This window comes from Aphis gossypii, chromosome 2 (genome assembly GCF_020184175.1).
Source record: "Aphis gossypii isolate Hap1 chromosome 2, ASM2018417v2, whole genome shotgun sequence".
Lineage (NCBI taxonomy): Eukaryota > Metazoa > Arthropoda > Insecta > Hemiptera > Aphididae > Aphis > Aphis gossypii.
In genome coordinates, this window is record NC_065531.1 from 86205792 (window position 1) to 86230431 (window position 24640).

At 29.5% G+C, this 24640-nt stretch overlaps 1 protein-coding gene across 7 annotated transcripts in view; it reads right to left on the reverse strand.

Moving 5' to 3' along the window:
• Positions 1 to 24640, reverse strand: part of LOC114119020 (zinc transporter ZIP11) — a 70901-nt gene that overhangs the window by 34382 nt on the left and 11879 nt on the right. For all 7 annotated transcript variants that reach the window (XR_007603752.1, XR_007603753.1, XR_007603750.1 and 4 more), the window contains exon 5: positions 2712 to 2810. Coding sequence is in view for 3 of the 7 variants with exons in the window: in XM_050199443.1 (XP_050055400.1) it covers positions 2712 to 2810 (99 nt within the window). In the remaining 4 variants the exon portion in view is untranslated. The remainder of the gene's footprint in view (positions 1 to 2711; positions 2811 to 24640) is intronic.

Consider the following 24640-nt stretch of genomic DNA (forward strand, 5'->3'; position numbering starts at 1 on the left):
TTGTAGGTTAACGCGTATATAGACTACGTTGTATGCGTACACACTATTTTCTCTACAGTCATATATGGTATACTCAGTTTAAAGTGTCCGTTAAATATTTGATAAGAAACGGGAACAGTAACAACACCCGAAAGAAAGAGCTGAAACGGCGTGTCGCGTGCATAACGTTTCGTGGCACTGTGAAATTTATAAATACGAAAGTATTTGACGCATGAAGATATTGTTGGTTTTTTAAATTTTTACATATACAACAGTTCTAATTCTCCATTGTAGCTTAAAGTTAATAATAACAATTTTAATAAATTCGTCTTGCATATTAAGACTAGACGACTGTTATTAATTATTCACGTAATCTGGTAATTATACAATACCGATCTACCGAACTAATAAATTATTAATGACATGTAATCCAGATCATCCAATAACATATTACATATACACACGAATATACTGTTATATACTTATATAGTTATATTATATATATTATAACAGAGCAATGAACTTCCTTAACTGTTACCTAATAAACAGTCTATAATATACTTATATACTATACTATACTGATATTATTGTGTGCTCGTTCATTCGTTGTTCGTACAACAGAAATATAATTTTAATTCATAAATCTTTCGATAGGTACAACACAATTTATATAATATACACTTTACACGCGTATAGTATTTCTTTTAAACGGTTTTTAACTGGACCATACGTATGCTGATAGTAGTATATCATTTATTTTTTTTGATACGATAATATTCTTATGTTAAAAAAAAATAAAAGAAAACTATTACATTTTTAATAGTCTTTATATAAGTTTATAATTTATCAATGATATGTTATCATTCAATAAAAAAAAAATAATTAAACGATTAAATAAAATCATTCATATTCTTAAAAAATACAGTTACATATAATATTTTTCGTATGTTACTTTTTTTTTGTTCATAAAAAACATTATATCAAAACTAATTTCACTGTGGACGTGATATGTTTAATGAAACAAAATTAAACAGATCTATTTTCACTTGAAAATCGACATTTCCGTCCTATCCAAAACCAGATAAAAACGGATCCATTTTTGTCAAATCAGATAACTGTCCTTTCTGTTTTTGCTCGAGGGGACAATTCTTAAACAGCTTACATAGTTCTGTACATGAATGTCATTTGAATTTATATGGGATTCGTATGTAAAAATTTTGAGTTTAAAAATAAGCCCCCGAACAAATTTAACGATTTTATTATACACACAAACTTTCTCGACATGAATTTATAAAATGTACGCAATACGTTCGGAAAAAACAATTTAAAATAAATTGTAGTAAATTATTTTATTTATTAATAATATAATATAATCTAAAATTTGTATGTTTGCCAATAGCTTTAATTAGATGTATAAGTAATACGTAATTTTATGTTTGGGAATTGTAATAAAAAAAAAAAATACTTACCATTTTTGTTATTCATTTTTATGTTACAAATTAATTGATATATTAAATTTGTAAGCACATAAATAGACTCAATGACTGTATTCGGTAAAAACGAAATCTGTTTTATCTGGTTATTTGTGAGAAAAGTAAAAAAGTCTATTTTGAATAAACCTTCATCATTACATACTTACATAAGTCTAACTTGTATCATGAATACAATATGATATTTCGCATTTTCATTTATTATAGTATATTAAACACAAATAAGAAATAAATCAATGTGAATATGTTCGAAAAATATATTCAAAAAAATATGTAATAATATATTCGAGTAATTTAGACACCATGTCCTCGTTCTTTCATGTTTAAAATAAAAATGTTAACAATGCCTATGTGTGAGATGGTCTAATAAGCGTTAAAATGGACGAAATTAAGCAACAAATTATGAAGGTATTTTTCTCCTTATAAGAGGGTATTTGCACAGGCACGAACAGAGTCTTAATATTTTAGAAATACAAATCAGTAAATATATTGTCATAAAAACAATTATTTATAGAATATGAGGACATTATTCTAAAATTATGAATTATTTAAAAAAAAACTTTATTTTATATTAAAATTATATTGGAAAAAAATAATGCTATTCTTAATATTTTTCAATTGTTATTAAAAAATATCACAATGTTGGTTGATAAGTCAGTATTATCTATACCATATTATCATGAGTATATAAAAATTGAATATATTATTGTTATAATATGTGATCTACACAGTGTCAAAAGAGAAAATTGGATCAATCTTTTTTCTTTCACATACATCAACTATTTGATTTATGGTATCACCGTGGTATTTGTAGCAGTAATATACCAGACGGAAATCCGGATTTCCATAAATGCTACTTGTAGAATGTGTTCATTTTCCCGGTAGAGAACGAACCGCGCCTTGTAATTAGTGTGGCAATTTTCGAACATAAGAATTATAACGGTTTTATAATAAATAATATATAATATATATATATTAAATTATTATGATGTATTTTTAATGGTCTATAAAACTCGAATGCCGATTTCTTCGGGCGGCGAAGGATTTGCGTCGGCGAGCATGACGACAAGGAAAAAACTATACACAGCACGTACTATAAACGGGCGTGTATAAAATATAAGATGTAAGGCATAAGGTAATAATACTCGTCGGTACTTTTTGGCATAGACAATCCGAAGAATTCGATTCTCGAGTAGTCAAAGGTAAATGAAGAGTTGGTAATTCAAAGAAAAGAACGCTTACCAAAAGCTTTTCCATTTTGAACATCCGGCTGCTTGCAGGGGTAAACTGACAGCCAATCCTTCAGGAAAATTTTGTATGCCAATTCCCATGGCTAAATTTCTGAAACAATATACACGGTTCACATTAACATTTAATTAAAATAATTGTTATACTCGTATTATTGTAATTTTTGTTACGTCAAAGTGCATTTTAACTGGTAGGGAAAAATATAGAATGAATGGCAACTGTAAACGAATTATGATTATACAGTCAATATATATGTATATACAAAACGGTTTATTCTTTGAACTTCCAAGACTCACCTATAAGTACACATTTCCCCCCTTCGCAAAATTATACAATGGAAACAAGTCACCCAGGCCAAATGCAAAATGTATTTAACGGTACAATTGCAATCAAAGTTGTAGGGATAGGAGGCACATTATACACAAACAGTGGCCTTATGCATTTTGATGGTTCAGGAATTTCTTTTCAACCCTTACACATTCCCTAAATAAGCGCGAAGGTACGTAAATATTTCATACAGTTCTTTAACACTTTAACGGAAGTATTGTTTAAATTTTTTATCACAATAGTTTATGATGTTTGTACAAGACTAATTTTATTATGCAGTAAATAATTAATATTGCTGTATGCATCGAAGAATGTATGATTAAGCGACACAGAACGTTTTCTGTAGCACTTCTCACTTTTCGCAAATCGTGTACGCTTCTTTTTGACATTAAATAATGCATTAACCATAATAATATACAGCATCGATATTACGGGTTACATAAACAATATCGATCAATGTAATATATGATCTGCTCAAATGTAATGAGTCAATAGTATGGGCCATTAAATTGTGTTTCAGGGACCACCACCACTACTCGCTATTGATTCATTCAAAATCTCGTGTTTATAATAATTAATAACATAGCATAGTACGCTGTGTTCGACAATCATTAACAATCCTCTCATCGCCGTTTCGGCAAAAATGGATACATTAAACTATCAATACTATTACGGACGGATGTATAATAATAACAATAATATAGAAACGGAAAATTTTTGAAAAAGTCATGTTATATAATATAAAATAATAATATTATGTTATGTACGTTTTAACGATATCGTTTATGTGTCGGTGGCGCTGCGTACGGTCTACATCTATAGAGCAGAGCGAGCAGACGACCGGGTCCCGGATTGTGGGCGCGTGAGTGCGCGTACACGCGATAGTGTGCTCAGTGTATATAGCGGAATGGAATCGAAACGTGTACAGCTATTCGGAGAATGCGCGGAATGCGACGGATAAAAATCTCGTTGCCCCGGTTCAACGTGCCCACCGCCGACGACCGTTCTCCAGACGCAAACACGCGCGTTTATATATATATATATAATAATAATATACGTACAATATACGAGTGTACACAATACGCCTCGTGTATTTCTACCAACACGTTTTTTTTTCCTTATTTTTATGGAAGAGCTTAACGGCCGTTTCACGGGGATGGAGGGTGGTAGTGGCGGGTGGTGCCGAGAAACCCCTCGGGGGAATCGAAAGACGTACACAGTACACACATTATATTATATATATTATATACGACACAAATACGTGTGTATATACATTTATATTATTATGTATATGAATGAATCGGAAAATATACATTGAAACACGCACTGCCGCCAACCGTCGTACGTATATACGACGCACAAAAATAATGGTTTAGTGTTATGTTAACAATATTACAATAATATATAAAGTGTTTTGGTAGTCCGGAGGAGGGAAAGAGCGGGAACCCGTCGACACGGGGTAAAACGCCGCGACGGTTAAATTATTATACTTCGTAGGGACGACAGATACGCATTTGGTGTGTACGTCGTCATCGTTTCTCAAATAATAATAATATTATTAATATTATTATTATGATCGTCTTCGGGGGGGTGGGAAACTGGTCGTCGTCGTCGGCGGTGAACTGGGCCGCAGCAAAGTGCGCCGCACGCGCGCTTGTGTGTGTGACACACGTACGTGTAATAATAACGGGTCGAGGACGCGCGCAGCGGTGTTGGCGATGCGCGGAGACGATCACGGCGAGTAGTAAGTGGCGGCGGCGGCGTTCAAGTGAATGAACCGCGTGCGCGCGCATGTGAGAATATTATGTACTCTCGAGTCTTGAGGCGATTGATGTGTGTGTGTACAACTTGTAACACCGGAATGTCGAGAAAAGAAAATAACGAAAAAAATAATACACTCATATGAAATGATGATGATGATAATGACAGTGATAACCGTTCACCTCGAGATATTACGCGCGTATTAAAATTTGTGCTAGCAAATCAGTGATCAACGTTTATCGATAAGAAAAATGAATTCTTTCAGTTGCCTGACTGTACGTATTTAGTAAATACACTCGCTAGCTATATAATTTCGAATGTATAATATAAAACAAAATCAAACGGACTCTTAGGAGTTAGGAGGCGCCGTATAGCAACATATACGAGTTCTAAATAATTGATAGTTTGGAACAGGAAACGTTCCTCGGACCTCAATCCACATCCCTCGAGATAACTGAGACAATGATCGTTTGACGTGTATGACCGTCATCGTCTTTAAGACTTTCTGTCACGTATTTTTACACACACACACACACACACACACACACACACACACACACACACACACACACACACACACACACACACACACACACACACACACACACACACACACACACACACACCACACACACACACACACATAATACGAGTATACACATAGCGCGCGCAGCCAGACGAACAACCATTTCGGTTTTATTAAATTTATGATTTATGGAAGAAAAATGACATTTGGTATTATCACAATTCTTTAAATATTGTGCAATAAAAACGATACTTATTTGTTATTTTTTTCAACGACGAGTAACGTTTCAATTAATTTTCTGCTCTGTATATTTTAAAAACAACCGTTTAGCATATTCGTTTGTAACCTATGTTTTTAATAATTGCAGATAACATTTTTTATAACTATTATTATTCAATATATAACTTGAGGGCTAATACCTCCAAACCACCACATAGTTGCGCTTATAGAAAAAAATGCACCTCCCTAACGCAAAACGTATACTCATGAATGTAATATTTTTATATTTTATCACAGATGTATTTTATTTAAGTATTACTACTGTAAGATAAAGTAAATTCGACGGCGAATTTTCATTTCAGTCAATGAGTCACATATTCACAAGCATCGCACGAGTAAACGAACAAACAACAGCAGTATTCAAAACAAGTCATTCAGTTAATTTTCGCTGGAGATTGCAGTATACATTTCTTCCGATTAATAATAAATAATAATATATTAATGACAATTAATCGAATATTTGACGAGCTAATGAAATGGTACATGAACCCAACGACCTGTAGTGAATAATTTAATAGTTGTTTAATCACCTTTGATACGCTCCCAGTCATCTTTATCTCTTTTTTGGTGATAAAAATTGTATGTTTGTATGTTTTTAAATTTATATTGATCATAGACGAGCAAGCTGTAATTGCAATTTAATTCTAAAGAAATTTTAATTATAACATAAGTCATATTTTGATATTTAAATGAATTAAAATATTATAACTATAGATTATAGTATACAATATATAAATATATATATATTAAATGTATTACAATACACGATAATTATAATAGGTAATCAATTCTTTAAAAAATCAATTTATAGGAAATGTAATGTGGTACCAAGGTATTTGAATATGTCATAAATTTTTCCACGCGCAAAAAAACAATAAACACAGGTTGCAAAGCTCTCGGACCTGTAGTAAATGATGAAACTGATTTTAAATTTAAGAGCTATAACAACTTAATGTAGCCATTAATAAATATAATATCTAACATAGTTTATACGAATCAAAGAAAATAAATTTATTTTTATTTTTATTATATACTAAATATAAATCATAGATTTTGAATAGGTACTAAGATACACTAGGCATTATACATATAACAGTTATAACTTATGTAATAATTTTAGTAATTTTTAAAAGAAATATTTAAATAAATAATGTTTGATATTTTAGTTTTAAATTAACTGGTTAATCAGTACAACAGATTTCAGTCAATTTTTCGCTATAGGTACCTATGTTCCACGTGGGAGAGATAAACTTAGGCGTGACTTCTTTTAAATCCATATTACAATATAAAACACGTCTTATATTTCACAATGAAATCACTGTAGTTGAAACGTCAAAAAATAAAATATATTGTTTTTATCCGTGTTTCCATCGAATTTTAATAATTTGTACTATAATGCTTTAAGGTGAAATCATTTCTGTCACGTCCGATGTTTGAATATTTCTTTTCTACGGAACTTTCTTCCAAAGCACTGACTTAATTCGTGACTATAATTGTAAATTGTAATAACTAATGGAACAAGTAAAAGAAAAAATGCTTATGAAATGTCACGTCCGGCACATAGTATATACACACGGCCTGAGACTAGATTTGTTTGAGAATACAGTTAACAATAATTTTATAACAAAAATTAATAACAATAACGCAACCAGTTTGCATTTAATAAAAAACAAAATGAAATAAACTAGAAATGAAATCATTTTTTCTTAATAAATATAAACGACGGATATGATGAGGATAAAATATTCACATACTGAGACAAATGAATACATATTGCAGGGTGGGCAACCATGTTGTCCTGTATTGACTCAACGAAAAACCACGCAGGAAAAAAACTACTGACACACGTCATCACGAAATGTAAACACGAAAATATCATATCCAAATTTTAAGCATAGCTTGTGTATGAGTACCATTATTTGTCATAGACGCATGTTTAGGATTAAAATCGAGAGAAATATTTAATATTTATAATTTTTAAGTTTTTAAACATAATAATATAAACTTTGCAATAAATAGCTCTTTGGTATTTTTTTAAAGATGCATTTATTTAAATTAAAACTTTAATTTAGATATAATAGTATATGATAGTATACCTAATACCATACTCGAAAAAAAAATCTACAAGTTAGAATAAATAAGAATAATGAATGTATATTATATAAAATTGTTTTTCTTATTAATTATTTTTCTCAAATCTTTCAATATTAAAAATATGATGAACGACTTTCCCATGTATATACTGTAGAAAAAATGTGTTTTTATTGAGCTGAAACGTTTGCTACATGTATGATAAAGGTAAGATGTATCTTTGTTACGTAAAAAAACCTAATTTAATCTAGTTCTCAAAAAAAATAATTTAGTTAATTATTGAAAATTTAATAATATTTCATAAAACGTTCGGTTCAACAATGGAGACACAGAGTAATAGAACCAAAACTCTATTAAGAGAATATTATGTTTACATTTTAAAGGGGTTTGATATAGGCAATATGAGTGTATAGGTAATTTTAATAAAAACTAATTGAATTACAAATAATGCAATACAAATTTAAATTTTTTAAGTAACTTATAATAGATCGTCTTCATACTTGGAAAAAATAATTTATTGTAGTTTTCACATAAAACAAATTCAAAAATTTCAATTTTTATATAATAATGGATACCTATAACAATAAAAATTGTAATTTTTGGCGTGTTATATAATTTGAAAAGAATAAATTATTTTGTTACAATATACTTTATGATATATGATTTTATTATGCACACCCTCCTCTAGATATACTTCAGGTGGATTACCATGCGTTAGTTATTTGTATCATTGATATTAGTTATTGCGTAATTACGAAATTGTATAGCAAAAAGCTTTTGCATGTGGGAAAAAAATCAAAAAACTTTGGTTATAGTTGATAAAATACCTCATTTCCATTTTATTATAAAGCAAAAACTTTAGCCTGTGTAGTATCGTTTATAATAACAAATATTGCATTATGAAATAATGATGTATCGTATTAGTGGTAACGCAAACAATTAAAAAATAATATTACACAGTTAAAGTATTTCTATTTTTATTGTAAAAATTTGTTTGTTAGTTGCGCATTATACAAAAGTTCTCAACTTTTTCAAGTGCGTACTTCTGCAGAGTTATTTTGTATTTCTATATAATTCAAAAGTCGCTTATAATATGATCGATGTATAGCCGATCCGACTACATTTATATCGTACTCGTTATGCGTGACGTTTTACACGTCGAGTATAATTATTAAGAGGACGCTACGCATGTGTTGTCTCCATTTTACAAACATATATACAACATGACGTTCAGCAGTTTTGTGGTGATAGTTAAATAATATATTAAATATACCTAGTATTAAAAATATTAGTAAAGTAAAACACTATTTGCTTTGTTACAATGATTTTTTCGTTACTTAAATTTTAAAGTGAAATATGCGCATTTTAAGTTATAATACTTCATAAAATAGGTACTTGAACTAACCTTTAAGATCAAAATACCTATGGAAATAACTGATTTCGTCTAAACCTGTGTTGGTAATAGATCACTCTAATAACACACAATTGGAATTGTTCATCGCAAATTTGCTGTCGTATACATTTATAAGACGGATTGAACACATGATGTGTAGTTATGGCCGCGCCCTTTTAAGCAACAAGGTAGAATAGGTTTTGTTTATATATTTATATATTAAGTTTTTTCATGTGAAAATAAAGATAAAATGGCCAGTACCGAAGAAAAATAATGTAATTTACAACGTCACGATATTTTTGGGGAGTAAGACATCCGTTAAATGTATAGTTTACTATTATTTTATGTATACCTAATATTAACTGAATAGGTACTCGTATATAAAGGCTTTCAGAGTCACTTTGGCAATGTTCATGGCGATTTGCCAAAGAATGACGATCAAGAAAGAATAAAGTAACTGAAAAATGATATACAAAATGTATAAAATACTCTAAAACAACATAATATACGTTCACATTTGCTAGCATCACACCGCGGTATTACGCGGCACAAGCGTTCATCCACGAGCTTGCGGACGACAAGGACAAGTTGACGGATATAATAAACTATATATATAGTCGATTCAGATACTCAATATGTATACAGTTCCGAAGCGAGTGCAGCTACCATGCGAGATCAATATTCTCTATACATAAATCACACGCACAAGACACTAACAAGAGAGGATCATCGTTACGTACAGGGGACATCGTGTTTAAATGTTTAAATATTGCAAACGAAATAATATGTGGTCACGCGGCTTTAGCTTTTTCTTTCTTTTGGTCGGCCGCGCGAGGCGGTCCCGGTACTCGCGATTGCTTACAGTATCGATACACTATGTTTTTTGTTGATATGTAACAGTAAATAAAAACAATGAGCTTTTCTAACCGTTTGCGCGCATTATGAACAAGTCGACTTGTAATATCGCCCTGTTCATCGATTTCAAATAATTAATGTGCGAGAGGTTAAAAGTTTATCGAAAACGCGGACTTTTAATTGCGCGCCGGGCGACGGGGACGTGCGGTGGCCCCACCGTTTACACAACAACAATACTGTAATATATTGTGTGCCCGGGTCATAATGTAACTACTTATAATGGTTATAGACGGCGTGTACATACGATTTAGATAATGTCAAAATTCGGCATAATACGGTTCATTGAACTATCTAGGCGCTCTACAATGTCGACTGAACACTGATAAACACTACTAAATTACGAATACAGACCCAAGTTCGTGTGCGCACTGATAACGAGCTGCAACATTATTCCGTTTCATTTTTTTCTCCAAACACACGTCAAAACCAAAATATCAAAACGAGACAGTATGCTACATATTTTATATTTATTATACATATAATATTACAATGTATAAAAGCGATAATACTGTTCTGTTATACTCCCGTTGTTTAATGATAGAAATGTATAGGTACTAATATATAAATAACTATAATGTACATTATAATATGTAAACAGTCATCAATAAACCAGCAAAATTATTGTTTTTCATTTGTACATTATGTAATGTTATTATGTTTAGTACTGGGTCAATGAATTGCGTAGTCTCGAAAAGAAAAAAAAAGTATCAAGGACTGAAGTAGCGAGAAGAAAAAGAGGAAAGAAAGCGATAAAATTCAACAAAAACGACCAAAAACATACATATGTCACAATATGTGACATATGTATGCATATTATTATACCGACGACTGCAAAAATATGTGGTGTTTTTATATAAATACGTATATTATACAACATTGTTTAATATGTTTTTATGTTTTGTTTCATACATGCGTGACAGCGGAGACCGGATGCAATTTTAAGAAAAAACCAGTGTTATGTGTGACAAAAATACCGACACTCTTCTGGTACACAGAACCTACGCATAATGGACATAATTAAATGATATAGTATTTATTTTCTGAACCAAATATAGCATACGCAGTATAGTACTAGATGCAATAAATTTGTTAACCAAGATAAAATTTCTCCTAAGTGCGTACGCCTGATTATGAAGAGTGCAACGCTAGCACATGTCTATTCGACCAAAGTAACAAATTGTGACGAAAAACTAAAATCATGCTGTTACCATTTTTGATATAGCATCCAAATGTGCAACTATATACTTGAGGGTTGTTTAAACTTTATTTAGCTCTCTTGGGATGTCCATATAAGCTCTTAAAAATATTTTGGTTAATATATGAAAAAGGTCAAGTCAACTGCATATTTTGTTGAAATGAATGATGAACATATTTTTTGGGTTCTTAACTACCTACTAAAAAGTTAATGTTGAAATTATAATTGATGTTTCTCAAAAAATAAAAAATGTATTTTTATCGGATTAAAAACATCTTCAAAAATTAGTTAATCTTGGATTTACAAGTTCCCGAGTAACAAGAAAAAAATTGTACATGTATTTAATGAATTGTATCAACATGTTTTGATTTTACAAACATGTTTAGGAATATTTTTTGTTGTCAGGAAATGTATAATTGTTAAATAATTCTAGTTTCTCTCTCCCTCCTCACAAAAATAAAACAATCCAATTGCATCTATCATTTGAGCTATGATGATGTCGTCGACCATTGAGACGGAAAATATGATATAGTTTTATCAAAATGATAAAAACATTAATCATGCAATTGTGATGATAATAGTAAGAAGTCAAAATTTACTTATCATATCATTATCAGTACTTAGTAGACATTCAATGGTTTTATAAATTTTGTTTTGATAGAAAGTTTTGGACAAAATAATATAATATTATACAATGCATGTACCAAATAATGTAGTATCGATAATAAACGATATAAATAAAATCACTGGAAACTAGATAAATATCAAAAGCGTGTAATACTTTTATACGCAGTGAGCATAAGGACAACAATGGTTTTCAGTCCGTCACTATACTGACTTATTTGTACACGCGCAGCTAATGATTATAATTATTATACTAATATTCAAACAATAATTATTATTTGTTAACTATGTATGTATATAATTTGAACTAATGTACTTTAAAGCATTTGTAATAAAAAAGCTAATGGCCATCGATGCCGAGGCTAAATAAAAATAAAAAAAATAATTATTATCGTTTAATGTTTAAGAAGCTGAAGTGTTAAATGTCAATGAAACACATTAATAATAGTATTCGGTACGTGTATTTATTAATGAATTTTGTTTTACCAGTATAATAATACATGTATGTATATATACACACTATACAGGAAATTAGATAAAATGTTGATATCCGTTTTAATTGAATATTTCAATGGTAATTCACATAGACATAAATGTCACTATTGAGAATGTCAGCACTGTTAATACATAGAAGTGAAATAAATCAATAGTGACTAATGGTTAATGATAATGACAGTAATGACACATAATATTATACATTTAGGTATGTTTATGTTTAAATAATTTATAAACAAGAAACAAATAAGTTAGTAGGTTAAGATATAGAATTTCTCGTAAATTGTAATTCCCAATTAAAACAATACTAAAAAGTGGATATGCAATTGAACCCAAACTTTAACCTGCAATCCTACACATTCAATGTAATATTAAAATATTGCACACATACGGGGATCTAAACTCTGTGTTTTAGTTTCTGAGGGGAGCGATGAGTATAATTATGAAGTTCTTTTTTTATAGTTGTGTGTAAACGATTGATAGCAAGAAATATGCTTCTGTTTTCAACTTCAATACCATTTATGGTAAAGAATATAAAATTTATATATATTATACATATTAATATTAGATTTAATTTAGTTTTTAACAAAATTGATTTTTATATTTTCTGTAATTTTAAAACGAATAACCGTATAGATACTAGAGATCTTTACCAAATATTTTACTCTTTTTGAGTTACCAATAGACATTTGATATTTAAAATTTTTTTTTAGTTTTAGACAAGCATAGAACGAAAATAACATGCCACTATGCCAGAGAAATGATGCGTGTATTATTGTTATATTATAATAATATTGTGTTCGATGAATATTGATTGCGAAAAAAAAATATGCGACTGTACGCGTATTATTATTATTATGTAGAGCGCAACGGCGACCAGCATCGCCGCCGATGCTGAGCGCTCGATCTTCGATAGAGAGAATAAAACGGGCAGTGATCGTAACAGCGGCGGTGGCGGCGGCAGGGGCAACAGCAGCAGACAAAAGGTGAGGAAACATTGGAATGTTTGCAGCGGTATAGAAACCAACGGATACTGTGTGGCGTTAAATAAAATAAAAATATATAGGGAAAAGCGGCGGCGGCGGTGGTGCAGATGAATCGGCGATGAGTTCGGACAAGTCGAAATACGATATAGGGACACACACACACGCGCACGCATAATGTAGACACATAATATATTGTCTATGTGTGTGTGTATACGTGAACGGGGCTATGCTGTGCGTCTGGTACCAAGGTCAGTGGCCGAAGGAATGCTGTCGTCTCGCGCACGTAAGTGAGTGTGCGTGTGTGTTATAGGCCTCCGCCTCCAACGCCGCCGTTTTATGGGGTTCGCCGCCGTGCGTCTGTTGTGTGTGCGTGCATCGATGTGTTTACGCGACGAGTTTTGTTTTATAATAAATCGATGGTTTGGAGAGTAAAGGAAAAAAAAATAACAAAAACAATAACAAAACAGAACGAGGGAAAAAAATGTTTACCGACCGGACGCGAAAACGGTTTCGCGTCGACACCGCCGCGGCCACGACGTGATGGACTGCAGACGGTAGACCGCGGTAAGTCAGTACGGCACGTGTATACCGCTGTTCGAGTCCCTCAGCAACACGCCATCGCGAGAGTAATACCACGCTACGCTGATCGTTGAGCGTAGCAGGCTATATACGAACGGGAAATGCATCGAAAATCTGAAGAGGGCGACAACATTTTTTCGAATTCGTATGTGATTATATTGTGATCTTAACCGCCAAAAATGAATAGTTATTATTACTATACAGGAATACAGTGCAACAATGAAATGGGACGAGAGACTTCGATGAGTTCGACGAGAGCAGTTGTCTTTAAATCGATGTAGGAAACTATATGCGTTATGATTGCATTAACTATTAGATAATTGACGCCAAGTCGAAATAAGATGTATATATCATACTTCATTGTATCTACATAACAGCTTTCTGTAAATTCTACTTAGAATTTAAAAAACGAAACACGATTCAACACGAGGATATGCGTAAACTATATAGTGTACAGCGAGGATAAGCGCAATAGTTTACGATGATACTAAAATATAAAGTGGGGCACTTACTAGTTACCCTTCTCATTAATATGCTAGTTCAAAAGTTCTTATTGAATTCGACAGTAAGACAGTCCCCTTAGAAAGGTCATAGGGTGACAAAGATACCCTCCGATACGGTGCATCGTCCAGTGGACAGTAAGCATGGGAAAGAGAAAACCGTTATCGAAATCGATGTTCCTTTATTACAGCGGCTATAATACGATTCCACATAATTTTAAATGCGACGTTGCTATACAATTAATTGCTCTTTCTCTTATTATTATAAATTGTGATTGTTGAAAAATTAAATTTTTTGTACTATAAATCTACTAATGCTAATTTTTTTCCTCATTCTGAACTAATTAACTGTATACGTGAACTGATTATTTAAAAAAAACAACTCAATGATGGTATCAATATGGAAGTATGATGTCATTGGCTAAATGAATTTTACCTGTAGGTAAATATTAGGATTTGGGAAAATATTGAAACTAATTTTATTTCAGTGCAGTAAAAATGTAGAATATTATATTATTATTATATATTATTATATTATTATTATATTTATATACATAATATTTGTAGCTATAGGTTACGTACTGTGTAACGTAATTGACATTTATCTAATACTTTATCTGCAAAATTTATTTCATGGACTTTTGAAAATCGGTTTTTAAATATTTGATAATCTTGATGTTATACGAAAAAACGAGTTGTAAACTAAATCATGTTTTCCGAAAGTTTTATTTACAAAAGCGCGGAATCATTCACACAAAATGATTTGTAATATATTTGGTATAATAAAATAATGTATATTTTATTTTCGGAATGGCAACGTTGCATTTAAAATTATGCGGAATCGTGTATGTATATCAATGGCTATTAAAATCAACACGATTCCGCAAATTTGCGGAAACGTTCTCCACCGATTACAGCTGACTGTTTTCATGTCACCGAGCATATTACATTTTAAAAATTAAATGAAAGCGACTGGACACTATCATAATACGAATGTGAAATGTCATGTTTTGTTAATAACCAGCTATATTATAATATATTAATATATATATGTGTGACTATTGTGACTAGAAACGAAGATGTAATAATAAAATAGTATATCATTGACCGTTGTTAATCGAAAATAAACAAATTATTATTATTGTTAGCGAGGCACTGGGGCGATAATTTTCGATTTGGTTGTTTTGTTGGCTCTGAGACTTAGCGTTTAGTATGAAAACAAATTTATTACTAGTATATAGGAATACGATTAACGGAAACACTTTCAATGTCGCCATTAATTACAAAATAAATTATAATCAACTATATAAGGATAATAATATGATATAACAATATAATTATAATAAGCCTCATGATTTATGCTACATAATATGAATAATAAATTGTAACAGTAGAGATTTAAGCCAAATAACACTGCATTAGTGCACTCTATTTTGGAATGAATTAGTTTTTTTTTCAAACAAATAAAGCGACAGAGAGCGCTCGCTCAGACACTTGTGATAAACTGGTATGAGTTTGTAACCAGTTTACCACCAATGGTAAACTCAATTTTTTAACAATTTTGAAACTATCAAAATTACATTTTAAAACAACCTTGGTAAATTTTATAAATATTTAATTGTATTTTAAAATAAAATAAAAAACTAATAAGAGAATTATTGATTTAATCATAACTAATTAATGTGTAAAAAAATATAAATCGTAACAATAGCAACGAAGTCAATACTTATTTTCCGTGAAATTTGGATATCTGATGTTAATATCGACAAATCGAATTTAATATTCTTCATTAAACACTAAATATATTTTCTAATAACAAATATTTTTAAAGAATTTTGACCCGTTATTTTAAACCAAAATTGACCGAATTACAACGAATCAAAGTTTCAATTTAAATAACTGGATCAGTGGATTACTCAATGATCATCCTATAATTTTAAAAATGTTCATGTTATATCGCGTATATTTAAAACTAAACTTATACTGTTGTAATTCAGTTAATTTAGATGATCATGGTTTTAGAGCCATGATGGTTGAATACTAAATAGTCAAAATAGAATAAAAAAACTTTGAACTATCCAATTCTGGTATTGAAATTTTTTTAAAAAATTGAGCTAAATGGATATCGCTCTGCTGTACGGTAGGTGACGAATAAGTCATTGTGATGGATATTATATTAAATTTTAATTCAATGATACGCTGATGTATTATTATGAAAAACGATTCTTATTTTTAAGTGAAGACGGTATAGTCGGCCAATATACACTAAGTATGTTTCATACTTTATAAGTAAAATTCATAATGTATGTATCAGTTATACGATAATATTTATAAATTATAATAAACCATTAACATTATTACTCTTCGTTTAAATTTGTAATATTATCCAAATTTGAACTTTAAATAAACATTTAAAAAATGTCCCTATGTATTTTTAATACTCTTTTTTACAGATATGATAATTTTCGTTGAATATTAAATTAAATTTTTAGAAACACGATCCAGCATATCAACATTTATAGAAAAAAATATTCATTTCTATAAAAAGCTCAGTCAAAATATTTTGAAAAATTTACTTTTTTATATAATAAAACATTAATATAAGCATTTAGTAAAAATTCAATGAAATCAAAATTTTCAAAAACTAGTCTAGTAGTAAAATGTATGTTTTTTCCGATTATTAAGAAGAGTAGGTACCTAACCTACTGGGAACTTTTGTTAATTTTTTTAACCCATCTCCCAAAAAATATATCAACTAAATCTAATTTGTAGTCTAAAACCACCCCCAAAGTTGAAAATAATGAAAATCGAAGTATTTTTACTGCACCAAAAGATAGTAATATATATAAAAAAACATATAATTGTCAAATTAATATACCTTCGTCGCTCCACTTATAATAATATAAAATGAAAAAAAAATTCGAAAATCGTAAGAATTGTGTATTTAATAACAGCTAATTTTTTTGTGAAAAATTATTTAAATAATTTAAACGTTATAACTTTATAATTATAAGTATATGATACGTACACAATTAAACAAAAAAAGCTGATTTAACTAAGTCCTTCAAATATTTCAAGAGCTTCCCCAAAATATTTCTGTACCTACATAAATTTGATAACAATCATATATTTGATACTTGTACTGCAATTGAATATTTAAAATGCAATTTTTCTATGAAAATATCACAAATTTTTCTACAAATTGAAAAAACCTATTAAAAAGCATAATTTATTTTACTTGCTGTTTTTATTTAGGTACAGCATATTTCCTTTTATACATAATTAACAACGTTATAGAATATTTTAAATATTTGTTTAATATTAATCAACATTTTAATTAACGATGTAATTATTTAGTTTCACACGAGATATTATTATTTAACTTCATTATAATTTATAAGTATTTATTTTTCCAAACTGAAACGCTAAATAAAAAAATGATAACAATTAGTTATTAATATTGATTAAAATAATTACACACAAAAATAGCGACTGTCTAATAACCAAACATACAATGACTCATTCAAATACCAATGTGCATGATTGTTTGCCACGTTTATAGTTATTGATATTTTTGGTAAACCAAGAAACTAGAATATAGTCATAATTTAAATTTAAAAATAAAAAATAGTTAATTATTACAGCAACATATTATTTGAGGAGCGACAATGGCAATAAATTATCAATCATCCCTCGTCAGATTAAGCACAAATACTGATATATAATCTGACATGTATCCAGGCCCGCAGCCACGAGGGGCGAGAGGGGGCGTTGCCCCCCCCCCCCCTAAACCCAGTCATTACCCCCCTCTAAAAATATTAAAAATGTTAGAAAGACATTGTTTTTATATATAATACCCCTAAAAAAGTTTACTATGCACCACCTGAAAATTTGGTCTGGCTACTGGCCTGCATGTATTATAATTAGGTAATATAGATACATGCTAGATAGAGACTTAAATATACAAAGCTTAACATATTCGTTCAAAATTTTACAAGGCATTGCCTTCAAAAAAAAACATCTTGTAGGGTGCTTAATTTAAATGCAAATTATAAATATTTTATTATAAACGAGTCTACAAATATTACTCTCAGAAGCTTTATACCTTCTCTTAGTAAGTGAAATTTTAGATAAATTTCCAATCTATAGCGTAGTGGTTACTGCAGGTGAATGTTTAATGTTTTGGTTCTTTTCATTAAGTCAAGTGTTAAAATAAAAAAGCACACATGTTTATAAAATTATTTTGTTCAAATTCTAAAAATACACACTATTAGGTTACCCACATACCTACCACTAAAAAATTCCTAGCAGCTACAATATTATTGCTTAAAATTTTATTGAAAGTTTAAATTTATCGAAGTCGATATTAATAATAATTTCTCAATTACGCCTACCAAGTCGATTAAGTCTTAAATTATTTAACGTTTTCTGTCAATATATTCCAGGAAGATTCATAAACAGTATAGGTAAGTGACAGCGATGAATCTTGCAGAGGAAGACAATAATATTACAAGGTTGGGTTAGGTTATAGGTGTCACCTGTAGAAAGTAACAGGAGTATAATAGTAATACAAAATCAAATGGATCGATGTAGACGAAGACAAACGAGACGAGATGGAAGAAGATGAAAAGACGTACCGTAATAATAACCGATAATATATTGGGGAGTTCGGCATGTTTACGACGCGATGGTATTATTATGAACGTGTGGCGGCGGCTGTGATTATAAGATTATTGTAAAACGACGACCACGGCGCCTGTGGTTTGGCGTGGATCACCATCATCGCGTGGGCCCCACTATTAGCTCGTACCTATATAGTACAACACCGTGTAACGTGAACGGTGGCGGGTGTGAGGGCGGATGGCGGCGGCGGCTTTTTAACGCGTCGGGAACACACACACAATATACATTTTTCAACCGGTCCTATAAACACAAGAAAACGGACGGCGAAGGCGCGCACGCCGGATAAGAAGAGAATAATGGTTAGAGGCAAAATTTGGGGTTCACGCAGACGATGACGGCGAGCATTAAAAATAATTAAATGGATATCGTCGTCGTCCTGGTCGGGCGTCGGCACGGGGTGCCCGGAGACAAAAGGATTCAGACAACAAAATATGTTAATAAATACGCTTTTTGATCGATAACGACGCGATTGTATTTGAGATGAGAGATCCTTTTTCGGGAAATCAATACGAGTAGGAGATGCGAAGTAGAAAACCAGATTCTTTATTTTTTTTAAATACTTTTTTAGCATCGTCTCGTTTTTGCGCGCTTCTTGCATGAACCGTGTATACATATTATATACAATTGATATTTTTTTCTCGCCGCCGTACAACCACGACGACGACGGTTCTCCGAATTCACCGGTCGCCGTCGCAGCGTCGAAACGACGCGTAAAGTACGCGTGCAACAAGCGAAACCGTGTGGGGCGGCGACGGCGCTGTTCTTACGCGCCGCGTCGATGACAAGACCGACCCGACCACCACGTATAGGTACTTTTATTATATTATGTACACGTACATAACACAAACTAGTTCATTCCCTAAAAAAGAATCCACGACGAAAGAATTTCCGGAATGTTCGCGCACGCGCGTACAGTATCTCAACATAAGTACACACATATAAATATAATGGTATGTACCTATACAACGGTTGATATAATATTACATTGTAATTTATAGTCAAATAAAGACGAGTATTTCGGAAAATGCATCATGTATAAAACTGTGATAAGCAATATAAGGTTTTCAGAGCATTCTCATGAGAGAGAGGGGTAGCAAAGCTGCAAGTACCGTGATTTTTATAATTTTATCTAACAATATAAAATATAATAATTAATAACTGAGTTATATTGAGTTTCCGATCCTTCGAAATTGCAGGTATACGAACGCTACAGTGGAATACATACAAAAATGAAATAATTGTGCGTTGTTAAGTTAAAACCGATTCGTGATTTGTATTCACATATATACAATATATTTTTCTACACTTCCCAAATAAAAATAATTCATATTTTAATCAACATATAATCTAAATAATTAAACTATATGAATACAATATTAATTATTATTTAATTATAATTATTATTACAACAAATGCAAAACAAAATAACTACTTTAGTATTCTATTATAGATTTACTTTTATAAAAACATTTTTAATGCATTTTAAAGTAAAAATATACATTATTTATAATTCTTTCCCTAGTTTTTCAACATTAGATGTTACATTATAATCATTAGAATTAATTCAATACTTTCATGAACGATAACTAAATAACCACAGAGTGCACGCATAATATATATATATACTAATAGATTAAATGTGAATAGTAAAAATTTACTATTTATTATTTTCAAAGTACCTATCTATTCTAGAAACTGGAGAAAACAGACGGCTTTTGAAAAATAAACAGAAAATGGTAAAGGCAAATTACTATACTAAATCATATCCCTAAATCAGTAAATACGTATTATTTAGTATAGACAAAAATCCAAGTACAAGTCTATAATATAAAATATGTATAGATAATTATTAATTTATAATTTTATTAACAAGCTTTATCATTACGAAACGCATGATTTTTTTTTTTTTTGGGGGGGGGGGTATTATTCCAAGAGCGGAACACTATTATTATTTAAAAATAAATAATTTTATAATTACAATATTAATCAAGAATTTTTATATACCTATTTTTAAAAGTTAGATAGGTACTGTCTTATCATGTATAGCAAGTCCTAATTTCTTTAAGATAATGTTTAATAATTTTTGAATATATAAATAATTTGAATCCATTTCCCGTGAATACTTATACAAATACAAATATTTATAAAATCAAAGCTTATAGTCTATAGTTCTATACCTACATTTAAATTTTATTATCTGAAAACAACGCTTTAATAATTACATAATTTTAGCAATTTTTACATTTCATCTAGATAAGCCAATTGTAAGTATACGTAATATCATATTATGTATAAATATTAATAATGGTTATTATATTGAATTTTCTTGGGGCGAATAAATTAATAAATAATAATAAATTGGTTTAGTTTAGAAACAACACTGAACGAAATGGCTACGTAAAACACACGTGGCTACGATAACGATATTATTACGATACCAACATAACGCCTACACACATTACTACCTACAATAAAAATGTCGAAAAAATTATTTTACAATACTATATACCTACTTAAATATATTAATTTATAATGTTTCATCATAAAATATTTTTGAATTATTGTATTCAAAATAGCTGAACTTGCATATGGACTTTATTAAAATTAATGTAGGTACCTATTTCATTTTTTCATTTTATTCTTTTCCACTAAGACCTAAATTTTAATAAATAATAATGTAATCAACTCGAATAAACTAATATAACGAATTTTTATCGAAAAGTATAATTGATAAACGACTAAATATCTTTTTTAAGTATATCAATTATGAAAATAATACATTATTTGTGTATATCCGTACGTAATAGTTATTACTTATTACTTATAATATTAAATATCATAAAAAAAGTTAAAAGTTATAACATTCTAACGGCAATGCTTTATTATCCTTAGATGCAGTTAAATCCTACTACTTAATACTGATAAAAGTCAATGATGAAAGAATAAAACGAGAACGGTAAAGTATAATAGGTGCGGAGAAGACTGTGGCCGTGACGGACGTTAAAAATTCCCAGAATGGCGTACGGATACAACAAACGCACATATGTATTTAGGTACAGAGTTAGCAGTTCATCCAAATCCATTAGACATTCGCATTTATAAATAGACATCAGGAATGCACCACCACTACTACTTATCCCCTAACACCATCTTGTTCGCCCTATAATAATATTGTTACCGTCAAGGCGTATTGGTTGTCGATTTTACAGACACGACGGTTAACAAATTAAGATCATCTAATAATCTCATCAAATCATAAGCACAATTAAATGTCTTTAATAGTGATTATATGTTATTTCGTATTATATTACCATATAATGGTTCGTTAGAAACTTGCACTTAATATACAACTCCGCATAAAATGTTAATAAGAAATAATTTACTATTATATAGACGGTTTAGTTTAAAAAATGAAAGAGTTTGCCTTAAATACATAATAAAAATCTATAAAACTGTTATACTTAAAAAATAAAAATTCCATAAATCCATAAAGTAATTTTTAATTATATATCAATAGCATGTAAAAATAAATAGTAAAAAAAACATTCAACGAATATATTACTACATAATCATATAAATAAAATTGTGCTATTATTACCTGTAAAACAAATTGTTCGATAATATTATAGGCAAAAAGGAAATTTTTTCTCAATTGCTTATATATTTAAATAATTTATCTAGACCAATAAAAAAAATTTTAAATTGAGCTATTATCCTTTAAGACTTAGGTCATATCTAGTGTATATATATATATAACTATCATAGTGTACTTCACTAAAACCCAAACTAAAGAGGAATGGGACACAAAAGATATACAATTATAAGTACAATCTGGTTCTCATAGAACACATAACCACACGAATAAGCTCAAATGAGTGTGTTTAAAAAGCGTGTAATAGAGCGATGAGTGGATTCATGTGTACTAAGATAATAGTTATTCGCTATACAGTTTAATGGCCTTAGTACAGTGTAATAAATATTTAAATACCGTAATTATTATAACATATTAAGTATAAAAATCAGATCCGTTAAAATGTGGGTGGTTAAATAAAATATGTACTTCATAAATATGCGCTTTAGGAATTATATACCTACTGATCAATAAGCGTAATAATTATAATGTATCAGTAGAATAATTAATGGCTAATAATTTATTACATATGCGTATTATTAAACTATATCAATATTAATATATAGTAATAGGTTTAATATAAAAGTGTAAAACTCAAAGTAAGACATTCTCAACCTATTGAATTTAAACAACATTGTTCAATGAAGGATTGTTTTTCAAATTGAAATAAAACATTAAATAAGGATACTTAAATATAAATACCCATAACCACCATATAATATGAATATTTTATTTATTCATTTGAAAAAAGAATATATATAAAGAATTAAAGTCAATACAATCATTAACACAATATAACTTTTAGTTTTCTATATTAATTTAAGTTATCGCAGAAAATTTATAGAAATAGTATAATATAGTTTTTCAGTTTAATTAACCATTTTAGCTTTTAATTATCAGTTTATAAGTACTAATAATTTGTATTTTATAATATATAAAAGGCAAGACAAATTATTCAATAGATACTAATATACTAGATTTTTTGTCATCGTTGGATTAAGTCTTTAATCTTTATAATAATATTTATTTAGGTTTTATGTACTAATTTATTTGTACCTAGTATAATAAACCAAATACCTGATATACCTATTACCTATATTATACATTTTATATACTATAATTAGTAAAAGTGAATAAGTTAGAATATCCTTAATAGTACTTCATAAGAATTTATTATTGTTACCAAAGACATTAAGCATTTAAGATTAATTCAGATTGATTCATCACCATTTTAAATCAATAATTCCATTGTTTAGTCTTTTTCTATAATACAACATAATAGTAGTTATTGTATAAATGTTTTTTTATTACTTTATATAAAAAATGTTAAATGAAAAGCATGTTTAAGCGTAATGACTCAATTGTATTAATATTAAAGTAAATGAATGTATGTAGTAAAAAAACGTGAAAGTAGATGTGGAGTATTGGTAAGAAATACATATTGATATAAAAGATTTTCTAGCTATATAATTATCCTAATCATTGTAGTCTCCAAACAAAAATGTAAGTTATTATTAACTCGATCCATATATTATTATGTTGAACCCATATAGAAATTGTTTATAAGATATATAAACTATAAATAATAAAAATTATAAATGTATATTAAAACGTAAAATAATGTTTAATAAATGAACAATTTCTACAAATTTGTAATATCAAAATATAAATAAATGTATAAAATACATAAATAGGTACATAAATATTTATTGGAAAATTAAAAAAAAAACATTATAACTAAAACTATATTTAAAATGAATAATTTACCATGGCATTCAAATTTGTATTAATATAACAATAATGCACCATTCTCCTGTGCAGAAAGACCATAAAGAGACGATTACCTCAATACCTGATCTGTACTCTGCATTCCTGCCCAAATTTTTTTATGATAAATTAATTTAGATTTTACAATACTGCAATGTATAATAATAAAAC